The sequence below is a fragment of the Calypte anna genome, chromosome Z (assembly GCF_003957555.1).
Source record: "Calypte anna isolate BGI_N300 chromosome Z, bCalAnn1_v1.p, whole genome shotgun sequence".
NCBI classification, from domain to species: domain Eukaryota; kingdom Metazoa; phylum Chordata; class Aves; order Apodiformes; family Trochilidae; genus Calypte; species Calypte anna.
The window spans coordinates 46,605,568-46,620,785 of NC_044274.1; the positions used below are offsets into that span (position 1 = coordinate 46,605,568).

At 38.2% G+C, this 15,218-nt stretch overlaps 1 protein-coding gene across 2 annotated transcripts in view; it reads left to right on the top strand.

Annotated features, from left to right (window-relative positions):
* Positions 1-15,218, top strand: part of SLC1A1 (solute carrier family 1 member 1) — a 45,931-nt gene that overhangs the window by 21,585 nt on the left and 9,128 nt on the right. For both annotated transcript variants that reach the window (XM_030467756.1, XM_030467757.1), the window contains 6 exons: positions 3,847-3,939; positions 5,731-5,845; positions 7,970-8,012; positions 9,938-10,045; positions 11,241-11,425; positions 13,212-13,319. In XM_030467756.1, the coding sequence (XP_030323616.1) occupies positions 3,847-3,939; positions 5,731-5,845; positions 7,970-8,012; positions 9,938-10,045; positions 11,241-11,425; positions 13,212-13,319 (652 nt within the window). The remainder of the gene's footprint in view (positions 1-3,846; positions 3,940-5,730; positions 5,846-7,969; positions 8,013-9,937; positions 10,046-11,240; positions 11,426-13,211; positions 13,320-15,218) is intronic.

The following is a 15,218-nucleotide window of genomic DNA, read 5'->3' on the forward strand; positions in this document are numbered from 1 at the left end:
CTCAGCTGAACGATGATGTGTAGAATCATGCTGTCTGAGGCCCTGAATGTGAGTGGTATTTCAATAGACAATTCTGAGTTACCTTTTTGGTCCTGACAGTCTTGTTCAGATGCAAGGGATGCAGTATTGCATTTCCTAGAGAATTCCAGAGCAGAGGGGCAAAGAGTAGATTTGCCATGCAAGCCTTTGCAAGAGAACAATAGTAATTCCCACTGTAAATTCAGATTTCAGGGAGAATATGAAGAAAATTACTTTCAGGAGATTAGTCACAGGGTAAACTTGTACAAGATTATTCCAAGTAAAGGGGCAGAATAGAGGAGAAAAGGGGGAAGGGGAAAAAATCACAGATGAGTCAGAGACAGTTTCAATAAAGTATAGGCTCTGAATTCACCATATAGGCTCTGGTCATCCTCCCCGGAGCTGTTATTGTCTGAATTGTACACAGCAGGGTTTTCCCTTTAATAAATGATCATAGGCCACAGACAAAAGAACATAGGACACCTTACTTCCCTACTCTTCCTTGTTTTTCAGAAGCACTGAGAGAAGCATTCTTTGCACAGGAAATGGAAAGGTAGTGGTAGGATTGCCTTGCAAAAGCTGAAATCCAAAGTGGACACAGATACATCACCAAGAGATGGGTTGTGGGGAGAAAGCTTGGATTTATTAGTGAATTTAACATTTATTCTATTCATACCCTTTCTCAGTCTTCAGGGAATGTCTCCCAACATGTGTCCCTGTAGGAAAAATAATTCTGGACTGGTGAGTACCAAAGGAGATTGCGTAAATGATGCCAGGCACTTTGATCTCTCCAAACTTGACTTCATGTTCATGAACTGTGTGGAATTCATGTGACGTCAGTGGGGACCTTCCCCTGCTGTGAAAAGGAAACTTTCCCACTTGTATCTATTACCCAACTATCAGTGACAAAATTTACATTGAAATAGGGTGAAATCTAATCTTATATATGTGACATTTCTTGATTTCAGGAACTGGAAAAAGAATGCAAATTTCTATTCACTTAGAATAGAGAAATAAGAAAATGTGATCTGATGCCTTCTGATACACTGTCGTAGGGCATTATTAACAACAGTCTCATTATTTACCCTGCAAATCCTTTTCTCAAAAAACAAAGGTGCATATACACTACATATTGAGCATTTCATTTTGGTGGGGTTTTGAGGACCTGAGAGAAGAAGGAGAAGGTGGGAGAGACTTAATTTCACTGATTGTTTCCTCTTTTTATTCCTTTACAAGTGTATGTGTTGCAAATTACATAAAAAATGTCATAAAGAAGAAAACAGTGCTAAGAACTTCATGTTGGTGACTAGAAAACATAAAAGCTGAAATGCAGAGGACTAGGCAGTTGATTCCCAAATTTGGCATCAGATATTAAAACCTTGACTCTGTTTGGCTAAAATAATATGGTCAGAGGGGTAGATAGATTAACAGATTTTAACATAAAGCACCCAGTGCAAACTGTGCACTTGTAGTCAGTGATGGATGCTTAATTCTCTAAATGCAAGCATGGTCCTGAATGCAGTTTGGTATGGAGCACAGCAGTTCTCAGAAGAAAAAAAGCACAAACTCTCATCATCAGACCAGACCTGTACTTAATCGGTGACGTTTTCCTGAGTGATTTGCAAGTTTTTATAGCTGTTAGCAAAAAAGTGTGAGTGCTAACTGGGTTCTAGCACAGCTCACTGACTAACAGGAATATTACTCAGTTTAAAAATGCAGGGACAAAGTTCACCCTTAATTATACCTCTGTAGCTCCCGTGAGCATAACAGTTTGCAAAGGGATTTAATTTGGAGCCAGCTGAATGGTTGTCACAGGAACTTCATGTCATAGAATTGTGGAATCTCTCTATAATGGAGTAATGTAGGGAAATAATCTTGCATGATTATTAGGCTGTTGGCTGAATCAGCAAGACAAAAAAAATCTTAAAACAAGCTTTGTGACGCACTTATGCATGAAGAGATTGTTATCTTACCTCCACTGTCTGTCTAACCAATATTGGCAGTCGATACAACAAGTTTTAGAAGCAAATCCCATGCTTTCTAGTTTTTATAAACTTCATTAAAAGATGTGAAATTTTGACAATAGCAGTTTGTTTTCTTTTAAAAACATGATGTGGAGGCTTTTAAATTAGTATGTCAGGTGCAAAAGATTCAGCATTGACAGCCTTTGAAAACAGCTCTTCTATTGTGCACAAACCCCATTGTTTGTTACTCTTCATTCTCAAAAGTTTCAATTTTTTCCTTTTCTTTTCCTTTTCCTTTTCCTCTTCCTTTTCCTTTTCTTTTTCTTTTTCCTTTTCCATGCCATATTTTGCACAGGTGAATGCACAGCAATGCAAAAGTCCTCCTTTCTGCTTGTTTTTTTCCCAGCTCCCAAGCTGAGAATTTAAAATTATTGTCCATATTCTAAATCCATCCTGTTGTCTGTGCTAACAGCCTCCTGTAATATCTATGACATTGTTTTGTTTTCTGTGCAGTGGTCTGTATTCTCTTGCTATCTGGACAGATTTTTTGTTATCCTTATTTGCTGTACAAGTGAGACAGTCTTTACATCATGATTTCTGAAGGCATTTGTAGTTCTTCTGTAGTCAATCTGATTATATGCTATCCCATGAAAACCCCAAAATAGTCAAAGAGATGAAGTAAAATAACCTTCACTGTCCCTTCACCATTATGTTTTCATTTTGAGTAAAAATTAACAGAACAAGTAAGGCATTATGTGAATACTCTAGGTGTCAGGTGTTACTGCTGTCAATATACCTTCTGAAAGTATGCTTACTAGGATGCCTTTTGAGCTCAAAGACCAGTAAGTTACATTTTTGTCAGAAAGATATTTTGATTTTTCTTCCCTAGTTTTTGAAACATCCTTTTTTTTTTCTGCAAAAAAAGCCCTTCCCTGAGGTTAAATATCTCTGTCATATTTTTTATTCCCTATATAGGGGTATCTGGACAGTTTTTGATAATCTGACTCAATAAACATAAAAATATAAATGGATCACAAATGTATAGTAAAGAGATAGCAGGGAGTTATTAACTAGCATGTTTATAGACAGCCACATTTTGCAGGCACAAGGCTCATTTTACCCTGGTTACTGAATTGTACGTGTAAAGATATAACTGTAAATATTTTAAATGATTGAAAAATACTTCATGAGCAGTTTGATATAATACTGAAGACAAAAGTTAAGTTGACCTCAGTATAACACTGGCCTCAGCAGTGTCCCCACTGCTGCTACCAAAAACTGTCCTCATGTCCTGGCAAGGACAGGTATGAGCAACGGAGTGGAAGCAGCCCAGGCTTCAAAAAAGCTTCAGTAAATTTTGTTTTTTAAATCTTAATCTGTTAATAAACATAATGTGTGCCTCTAAGCAACCAAATTCTCTATGTGCCTTTGAGCAACCCAGAGTAACAGCCCTGCTCTGAGCAGCTCTTTTCCTATGTTTTTTCGTTTAAAAGCCAACATGTTACAGATCTAAGGATAATAAAGCTATGAGTTAAGTGAATCTGGAAATAAACTTTAACATATTTTTCATAAACCAAAGATGTCTAGTTCATTACCAACACCAGGTAATCAGAAAAGCTCCATTATTTTTTTCTTAGAAAAAAATGAGGAAAACCAGGTTTGTGCAAAGAAGCAGAAACAAATCTGTGGCCCACTACAGACACTTTCTGGAAGTACAACAGGCAATTAGGTACTTAGAAATGTCTTGAATAAGGGAAAATTTCCTGCATAGAAATAAAGAGACAACAAAGAATTGTCTCCACAAAACCAGCAAGTTTCTTTAAGGCTGTTTTTTGTCACTTTGCTTTTGTGTTTCTCTTTGCAGGTGTTGCTGCTTTGGATTCCAACGTTTCTGGGAAGATTGGTTTGCGAGCAGTCGTGTATTATTTCTGCACCACAGTCATTGCTGTAATTCTAGGTACTCCGTGATACTGTAACTTTGAAAGTCCTCAGCACTGCCTAATTACAACTATGTGACATACAACTATGTGTAATTACAACACTGTGACATTACTCATTTCCCAAGACAGGGAAGAAGGGGACAAGATGCTGAGAAGGAATAATACCAAGCATCTTTACATATTTTTAGCCAGGTAAAGCGAGAAGTCAGTCCCGTGGTTCACAGTTGGGCTGTGTTCACATCCAAGGTGAAGCCACAGGAGATGTGTTGCAGTTCAGGGAAAGCCAAGAGCTGTCTGCTCAGGTAGAGTAACCAGCAGTGGGAAAGCTGAGCAAGTTCCAAAGGCCACCCTCAACTATGAACTGGATTTCCTCAGTAGCAAAAGGATAGATTGTTGATGATTTTCAGTTGCCAGAATGTACAGTGTGTCTCACCTAGAAGGTGATAGAAAATATTGCTTACTTCATTGTCTCACATCCTTCCTGAAAGGTTTTTTTCTCCTCTGTCACTGCCAGGCTACATTGCTGCCTCTCTGCAGCACACATTCTCCTCTTACAGGAGGTTCATTACCTACAAGCAACCATTGAGTCTTCTGTATTTGCTTAATCAAACATATTCAGCCTGCCTTCTTAATTAAGAAACAAAATTAAGCCCTCCTCTGTCAGCTCTCCATGCAGTTTGTGGCTTATCTTTGTATTCTGTTGAGCCTGAGTGAATACTGTGCATAGATATCAGCCACTACAAAACCCCCCATGTATTTATTTGGAAGAAAAATGTGAGCCACTTGTAAAGCAGTATTTGACAATAGAAAAAGGATAACATACAGACATGGAAGGCCAGACTGATTTCTAGAGATCTCATAATTGAGAATAATGCACCCCTTTCAGGCTGTCTCATCTGACTGAAATTTTTTTATGTATACTTAGCAAGGAAAATTAATAAAGACTAACTTTAATATGTATCTAACCCCTGTGAGAGAGGTTAAGCCAGACATTCTACACTGTATCTGTGACACTGTAGCATAGCAGTTGTTTCACTGTGGGGAGTTACACAAATTCAGTGCTGCTTTTCATCACAGGTGTCATTAGAAAGCCTTGTTCCTGGCAAGTTGAAGGATAATCCAAATGCCTCTTTTTCCCTACACTGAGATCTGGTAGTTTAATTTGCTTTAAGTTTGTTGGAATCTGGGGAGAGAAAAAAAAATCAAAAAAACCTGTACATTTGGAAAGGCATAGCATTTCATATAATAGTTAAAATTCCTGAGATGAAGCCACTAAAGTAAATGGAAAAATTGTCATTGATTTCAATATTCAGAAGGTCAAAGCTAATATTTACTTTCACTTGAGTAACATTGTTGCTATTTATGCCAAGAATCCTGTTGTACTTTGGCATGACAGAACAATAGACTTGTATCCATATCTGAATGCCACTAAAAAGAAGAGCTGCATAAGGGAAAAGGTAAATAATAATTCAAAATATTAGCATGGAGAGTTTGCAGAACACTTCAGCTGGAGCCCAGGTGAAGGAACCTCCCCTCTTGGTGAGCAGTACTGATTAGTACCATACATGCAAAAGCAAAGCTGGAGCACCCAAGTCCGGTGGCAGTGCCTCCTTTGTTGAGGGAATCCACACATTTAAGGGCACCACCTGCAGAATTCTCTTTTCTGAACAGCTGTGCGTGTGCACCCTGGGAAAGCATTTGATTAGTTCAGCTCACAAAGAGTTTAACTACACAGGGTACTCTGAGGCAGGATGCACCTATGCTTCTGCTTAGCACTGTGGGTTCTTCCTCTGTTTCTCCTTCTGCAGGGATTGTCTTAGTTGTGACCATTAAACCAGGAGTGCCTCAAACAGCAAATGAGATCGACAGAGTGGGCAGCACCCCAGAAGTCAGTACTGTTGATGCCATGCTGGATCTGATCAGGTGAGATTTTGATTTTTAGTTTCCATACTCTTGTTGCAGAAGTCCAAACAAATGCAGGTAAAGTTGTGATGTGTAATACAATCAGAATACTTTCTGATGTTGTTTGGATGAATAAGGTGAGAATAACTGGTATTCCAACAGGTTAGACATTTTAGAGTCTATGCAAAGCAGGTTGTTTATAAAATTTCTCTTCAGGTTTTGGTTAATAAACCAGTGCCAACAAAAATTCCCTCCACAGAAAATGTATATGCAGGATTTACATATTAAGAAGAAAGTTTGCAGAAAGGATGGAATGGTTGGCTGGTTACTGACTGGCACGTTCTGTCACCCTGTGTAGACAGACACCTGAAATTACAGTGCTGTGTTTCCCCTCCTCAGGGCAGGATGCAGAGTAACAGGTGCCCTATGCAAACCTTTCCTAGGGTTGCACAGTCAATGTGTTTCCTGTAACACCAGTACCTAACACACCCTTATAACTAGTCTTTCCCCATCAGCAACCTGGAAAGTGATTGACACTTGAAGTGGTTAGGAGAAAAAAACTCATGCAGAAGCCTAGCTAATGTGTTTAAGAAATTAGAAAAAAACTCACAAAAAAAGGCTACATTTCCCTTAGTGGCTGAGTATTTCCCTCAGAAATGTTTTTGTGGATTATGTTTTTTTCTCCACCTTCAGTAAATCTCTGTTCTGTCTCACAATTCCTACCCACTATTTTATTTTTGTAGAATTTTTACTTAATCATGTAAAAATAATCTGCAACATATCTAAAACTGGCTTTCTTGTCACTTTATTTTAGGGAATGTGACTGGCATTTGCAGATGCAACTCTAGGCACAGCCTTCTTTGACATTGATAAAATACACACACACACATATTTACATATGTACATATCTGCTTTGAAAAGGTCTCCTTCCTCTTTGAACAGTAAAAGTCTACAGTCATCTGGGGCATCTCTGCAGTAGCATAGATCAAGGTAGATCTATTTGAGAATAACTCAATTTCTCTGAGATCTGTATGTAAGGTAATTAAATGTCCTCAACCCCTCTGCCCCGTGTCCCAACAATTCCCAGTTCTTCCCATCCTCCATCCCCTCCCACTAACCTCCACATGAACATTTCTACACATATTCATGGGGCTGATGTGGTTCCATGCACAAAAATATTTCCCTGTAGTAAGAAGTGGTATGAATTGTAATTCAATTGTAAACTGAGGGTTTGTTACATTAATAGCTCAGCTTCTTTTAAACAGTGTAAGACTGTAAATTAGGAGCCTGAGATCTAAAATTCTCTTTTAAAGGGATTATACTTTTCCTACTTATCTATAGTCATCAGATTTAAGATCCAAATCCAGACAGTCCTGTATAGATTAAGGTAATTCCCAGGCTTGTACGAGCTACTCTTGCCTTTGAAAATGTTTGGCAATAAAAACTTGAAAAATAAAGGCAGGAGTTTGTGAAAGATCTGAAAGGTAAGTAAAGATTTTTGCTGCAATACATAAACTGCCCTTTTCTGCAGTGGTCTGGGTGTTCAATAAATAGCCAATTAATGCTCTTTTTCTGCAATTGTTTGAACCTAACATTGGTGGTCAGAAAGGACACATACAACTGGATTGCAGTGCAATCTAATTTAGTAATATTCCAGCATGTGAAAATGGTTGGACACTCTGGAATATCACATGGGAATCTTCCATCAGCCAAGACTAATTTCTGCATTCAGAGCTACAACAGAGCACACCAAATATATGATTCTTCCAGCACAGTGTTTATAAGAGCTTTTAGCCAAATTTGACAAATCCTAGAAAAGTGCCATGCCCTTTATTCTTCATGCAAATGATGGAGATGATGCAGCAGGGGCAAAACCCACTGGATTTTGTAGTTTACCAACAGAAATCACAAAAGCTGAAAAATAAGCCCAAAAAATCAACAGTAGGAAAACAGTTAACTGATCTTTTAGAGTCCTGAACTCTAAAATTATTTGAACTTCATATCTGATGGTGCTAAATACACTCTCTTCTGGATGAAGAAACACAACCTGATCTGCTTATCAAGGAGCAGATTTTATAATTTCATTTATATAAAAACTTGTTCTTCGTATGCTATAATGTTGAAATGCATCTACTTTTTAAACAGGAATATGTTCCCAGAAAACCTCGTCCAGGCCTGTTTCCAACAGGTAAGTTTGAGAATTCCTCTTTGCTACTGTAGTTTTCATTGCTAACTACAAATTATTCTTGGTTTATATCCCCAAAAACTGTCGGGAAAGAGTTATTTCTGAGAAGTCCAAGAGTAATTTAATCTCCCTTAAAACAACTTCTGTTTAGGCATCTCAGTTTCATTTTCATTACGATACAGAATCTGTTACCAGCTATTAACTCCTTAACCATCACTTGAAAAAGGAGAGTTGGGTGTGTAAAACAAGCAGTATCTCGACACGATTTTTCAGTTGAGACAGAGTTAGAAGAACCATGTCATGAGGATCTATTTCCTTGTTGTCAAAAACCCCTCAGTGTCTGATCAAATCTGCGTAGCTTGGCCCTCACCCCTCTGTGTCTAAGATGTAATGCCCATTGCCAGACCTTGCTTAAGAAAAAGGCAACCAACTGGTAGAGTCTACTTGAGATATCTTTCAGGAAAAATGAGATTTGCAAGATGAAAGAGCAAACTGCTGTCTATATATCAGATGTACTTCAGATTCAGTCATCTTTAAATATAAGTATAATGTAAATTGTAAACTACTGTAAATACAGCAAATGGGTTTTGTGATGCTCTCTGCATCCCTTTTTTTGTCTTCCTCAGCAGCTGCCTACCAATTAATCAGAGGTTTTTGTGTTAGGTAGTTAACTTTTCTCAGGAAAATATGTTAACTGCCCTGCTTTGTACAGCACTGATTATATTTCCAGTTTATAACATTTCTTTGGGTAGTTTTTCTCATCTGTTATTTGCTGTCACATAGACAGCAAGAGCACAGACAGGTTCTTTGATGGATCCTTGGCAGAATGACGACAGCACTAAATCAAAATAATGATTTTTAAAATTTTATTTTATTTTCTTAGCAGCATATTATGATTAGTTTAGGACAGAATCTATAATCATACTATAAGTATTTCTAAAAGCAGAGTCACTGTAGCACAATTTAAAAATAGCACCAATTAACTCACGCTTTCTAATTGCTGGGACTCGCTGCAGATTGTGTCAAATCTTAATACTTGGTTTGCTGTATCAACATAAGAATCATAATCTACACTCAAAACATATAAAATAATACAATTCACTCAGTCCTCAGAGGAAGCACAGGATGGAGGTTTCCCTGGCCACTGGGGGGGGTCCAGATCTCAATGTCCAGTTGCAGCTTCAATGCAGATTTCCCCTTAGGACTTGCAACTTCTTGATTTTATGGATAGTGATCTGGGTCCTGTTACAATTCCCTGTTCTGTGGTAGGGTCAAAAACAACACCAGGTTGGCCGTGTGCCTGGAGCCTTCAAGGCTGGTAAGGAGGGAAGTAGTCAGCCTGGTCAACAGGAGCTTTGATTCTGGTAAGAAAGGGTCAAAGAAATCTGTTTAATTCATCGGCTTGGTACACAGGAACTTCAGTGCCTGATAATGAGGGGAAAGGGGACTAATAACTGATAAGCTTGGGCACAGAGATGACTGTTTGCTTTCTTTAATGGTGTTAGTTGTGCTAATTAATGGTGTTAGTTGTGCTAACTGCACTACCAGGGGTCTAGTTGTATTAAGTTCATCTGGTCTCCAGACTTCTCCTGGGATGGCTTTCAGTGATTCTCTCCAGACACTTTGTCCCAGGAAGAATTCCCCCTGCCATTGTCAGGAGCTTTATGTAATCCCCCATGAGACTGCACCACATCCATAGAGCACGTGAGAGCCTGGAGAGCAGAATTCAAAGCATATTATCTGTGAATCACTTGTTTGATCTGCAGCATCAGAAGTATAGAACCATGATGTGGGGAAATAACATTTGCTACCTTCAAGGTTCATTTTCCTCTAATTTTTACTGGACAACAGCTATGCCACTCTTCAGTTTCCTCATGTTTCTTCTTCTTTTTTTTTTTTTTTTTTTTTTTCCCCATAAATTTTTCCAGTATAAAACCAAACGTGAAAAAGTTAAAGCTACAGCTGGTGTGGATAAAAATAGCTCCGCATTTACAGAAGAACCTGTTACAACAGCTACAACAGCAGCAGCTTCAGAGGTGGGACCCTTATTGTTGTATTTCTTCACAATATATGAAGTGAAGAGAAAGAACACGGAACATTTGGTTTAGTTCATGTGGTTAGTGACTGAGAAAAGGAAGCAAATGATTTTACATAGATTTTAGCAAGGGCAAAAACTTCCTAAGTCAATGCTAGAGGCAATTATGAGGATCTCCAAGTAGGCTTAAGAACAGAGGACTCCACTGGTAATTAAGCAGTCCAAAGATAATACATGATGTGAGAGAATAATCATTTCATATAGTCCATTAAATGTATGTGCTAATGAACTCTCAGTTTGCCAAGAAATTAAAGAAAGAAGTCACTGTTGAAAGGCTAAGTGTATATCAGCAGGAGAAGTTTTGAGTGCAATGAGATAATTGTAAGCACTGCAAAAGACTGACTGAATTTTTTTTTTAATGGGAAGCAAAGCAATGGAAGGCATTTGTTAGCTGTTTGTTATCCTGCTATAAAGAGACAAAGCAAAGAGACATCTAAACAAGCCTCTGATTTAAGGTGTGTAGAGAGCTTATGGGTGTTGATGGTTTATAAAGCCTAAAATTGCTCTGAAGGAGAGAAAGGAAGGAACTCAGTAAACTGTGAACACAGAACCATGAACAGTACCAAATCAGTATGAATGTTACTATAGTGTTATGTGCATCCAGTTCTTCTGTGAGTTATGCAATTTCACTAATTTCAGCTGAAAGGTAGATTTTAAATTTAGGACAAAATTGGACATTATTGTCTTCATTCTTACACAATGCACTATTTATCTTAAATCCAGACACAAACCCTCAGGCTGCTCAGAAATAACCACAAAGATTCTACATCAGCTGTACTTTGCTCTCCACAGTAGGTAGTAAGTCTTGAGTATATTGAAGACACGATTGTGGATACCTACACCTTGACATACTTTGTCAGAAGTCTATAGAATGGGCATCATAAATGAAGGGGACTTTTATCCCCTTTATATCAGATCCTTGCATAGCTTTAAAATAGAAAGCTTTCAAAGAAAATTTAGTTCTACCTTTACTCAAGAACTTGCCCACTTGGCACTGGCAGAAAGGGAGTTAGAGTATCTGGGGAAGAGATCTGTGTATTTTCAAAAAAAAAATCTAAATGTGTTTTCATTTTAGAACTCTTTTAAGGAAGTTCACTCTTTTCAGATAGTAACTTCTTCCTCTTGAATCTCCATAGAACAAAACCCAAGAATACAAAATTGTGGGCATGTATTCTGACGGCATCAATGTGCTGGGATTGATCGTCTTTTGTCTTGTTTTTGGTCTGGTCATTGGGAAAATGGGAGAGAAAGGACAAGTGCTTGTGGATTTTTTCAATGCACTGAATGAAGCTACTATGAAAATAGTTCAGATAATTATGTGGTAAGTCCAAAGGCATACTGGAATTTTTTAACAACTTCTTTAGATGTTAAACTTTTGTCATGGCTTTTAGATGCCTTTTGTCATTTAAATGGTAGGAACAGACTTATACTTCATGATTGCTTTTGTATAGTGCTTTGCAGCAAATAACTTTAAAAGAAAGGCTAATAAAAACCTTTCTTTCTACAAAATTTGATCCATTTGAGGAAGGTGGAAACAGAACTTCCACTTACTATACAGTAAAGGAATAGTCATGTTGATAACCTGTTGAAAACCTGATTTGTGGATTGTAAAAGTGTCACCATCCCGAAAATGTATTAATTTCTCTGATGGTGTTTAGTTGGGCTTCACAGCAATTCACAGAACTTTTTTTCCATGCAGAGCACAATTACAGTACTAGGACTAAAGCACAAACAATCCTTTCTAGAGTTTGATCTTACATGTGGAGCACCTTGTGCCATATACTGCAATACTCTGCTCATATCCACGTGTTTCACACAAACATTATCTTATCAGATATGACCATTCCAAGGATTTTTTTTCCATCCCAACACACTGAGGTACCTGCAAAACAGTAAATCTGTCCAGAGTTACTGCCTTTAAAGAAAAGTAAATTAGTTTCTGCAGCTTGTCCTGTGCTAGGCATCTGGTTCAGTCCCCAGCTAAGTTACTGCCCCATGAAGTAAGGGCTGTCTCACTGCCAGCAAATTACCAGCACTAATGAGACCTGAGAGTTAGCACATGCCACAGATACAGGATCCTACCCATAAGCTGACTGTCCCTTGGCTTGCATGTACCTGATGTTGGAGCTCCCTCTCTTTCTGCAGATGTGGGAGCTGTTGTCTCGAATACGGCAGAGTTTGATGCTGGCACACGTGAGGAATTAGTTCCAAAAGTTCAGGGCTCATCAGGAAGCAGAAGTCCCCACTTTACACAGGGACAGGGTAGTATTTCATTTGTGAGTTAGTACACACACATTTTATAAATTAATAATAATTTATATTTTAAAATTGATACATTTTTTAGATTCACAAATTTATAAATTCACTTACACTACTCCAGTACTGAAGTGGCAACTTTTCTCTGTGACAGTGGCAACTTTTCTCTGTGCTCTTTGGCACCGATTGGGATGCTCTGGAGCTGGTGCTAGCCTTAGGTCCTGATTTTTGGCATGAATTTTCTGTAGGCAGTAGCCCACGCAGCTGTGTCTGCAAGGTCTTGTGTAAAGCTGACTCAGGGATGGGGCTCCCTCCAATTAGCAACAGGCTGATGGCTGTGCTATCCTAAGATAATGAAGTCACTCTTATTCTGTGCAGGTGACCCACAGACAGCCCCCAGTGCTACAGGGCAGCTGCTGTAAGCACAGGAGACCTTTGCCACACGTGTGTGGTTGCAGAATTCACAGATAATGGTCTCAGCCCTGCAGACTTCCACCTCCAAGTGAGCTTATGGCTATGCATAAACATTTGCTGCAGTAGGGCAAAGCCCACACCCTCCCCAGCTTCTGCATACTCTGGGGCACCAGGTCTTAAAGTACTTGCCAGACTATACACAGGGTTTTACATTTATTCTGATTTTCTAATCTTTCTTCACTACCTCTATTGTAGTCCCACCATAAGTGAATCGAGTCAGTTGGTATAATGAAATATAACAAAATCTTCAGTGTGTAACAGAATATAAAAAACAAAGTATCTGTTGTAAAAAGTTACACTGTGTGAGAAATTGTGGCACGGTGAGCATATAATATTTCTGAGAATGCATTTTTAACTGCTTTATTCCTGTTTCCTAGGTATATGCCAGTTGGTATTGTGTTTTTAATTGCTGGGAAGATAATAGAAGTTGAGGACTGGGAAATCTTTCGTAAACTGGGTCTTTACATGGCTACAGTACTAAGCGGGTATGTAATTTAGTTAAAGATAAAATTAAAGCCGTGCAGCTTTTAGAGCTCAGCTGATTGCAACTCAGTTATCTGTTTACACCCAGTCTCTTCTAGGTCAAAGTCAAAAATTCTTATAAGTGGAAATTATGTGAGGGTGCGTGAGGATGTTTTGAATGCACATTTTCCTGAATGCATGTTTTGTTTTAATAAGTCAACGCCTTGCATTCTAAAACAAAGCAAAACAAAACAAAACACACACCCCCAAAAAAAAACCCCAAACATGTTCTTGTATTCATTGTTTCATCTTAGCGTGGTGCTGAAACAGATAATATCATCATATTTTTGAGAGTAGTAATACCTCTGTTAGATGCTAGAAGAACTTGTGAAGGGGGGTGGGGGTTGAGTTCTGTCTTACTAGACATTGCCAGACTATTGAAAATGCACAAATACCTGAATTAAGTTGTGAAGCTCTTCATGTGACCTGGGGGCCCAAGGTGCAGCAACACAGGCCCAGCTCCCTGCACATCATCAATGTGTAGGGAGTGCAGCACAGGATAAAGGATGCCAGAGAGGAAACTGACCCTGTCCTACCTCAGTGCAGAGCAGGCAAAGGGCATCAAGAGGAGCCTTGGGAACTGCACTGTTAAATACTCCTTCAAGAAAAAAGGTAGCTGGTGAAGTTGCAAAAGCAGCAATTGCTATCTGGTTAACTTAGCCAAGCATCAGAACATTTTTTCTATTATTTTTCTAGACCCTTGGGTGTGTAGAATATTCTGGACAATGTGGAGCCTTGCAGATGTGGGCAACTTAACTGCTCCAAGTGATCTAGGTTACTATACTGTGTCATTATATATCTCTGAAGACTAGCCTGCAAAGAACCCATGTGAGAGATAAATGGACATTACAGTCTCAATAAATTGAAGGCACTTAAATATCTATTTCAGTTCAGTGAAGAGCATATCTTCCAGGCTGTCTTAGTTCATTGCCTAATCTTCTACTCTTATAATTCCTTCGTTATACTAAGGATTTATTAATGTTATTTATTAATGTCTAGAGGCTAGATCCAAAGTTGTTCAAGAGCTTCTTTCTCCCCACATTATGCATATGCATGCTATTCTTCAGGTGCCATTTACACTCCTTCTAATGATAACCAAGCAGAGAGAAGGGTGATACATTAGTCTTAAATGCAAAATTCTCTATAAATAAACACAAGGATATATATTTTTTTTTTTATTAATCTTTGCTAGATAATCATGTAGTTCAGTCTTATTCATAAGCTGGTATGTTTGGACTAGCTATTAAAAAATAATTTGACCTATAATTTCTGAGTAAAATTTACAGCTCCAGAAATAGGACTGAATCATGACTTTATCAAAATGGTACAGACATGAGTGCAAGTTACATTTGTTTAATGCATAATGTGGGGTTTTTTGTGAATTTCAACTTGGAAAAGAATTAAAACATTTAAAAGATGTAAGAGTTGATGTTTACCAAGAAACTCTACATCAAGAGACTAATCATTTCTATATAAATTAGAAGTGAAATCATGACCACAAGTTATGTAAAAATAATTCATAGAATGATACTTTGTCACTTTTGTAGGTTTTCTATGTTACTAACTCAAATTAACTCAGTGAAGAAATTTAGTGGATGGATTATTACTATCCTCGGATTGTAGTTTTCACAACAGACATAAAGTTTTCCAGTTTTAATCTGATAGTATTTTTTATGACTGTTTACCTATTAATATTTACTGTATGTACTGTGACAGGACGTATCTGCCTTAAGATGTCTGTGAAGACACAGTGCTTTCCCCAGAGTACTTCAATTGCAAATTAAACTACCACTGCACATCCTGCTTATCTGGTAACCATGGGTTTCACGGGAATTCTAAGCAGGTGCCCAGGTGCCATTAAA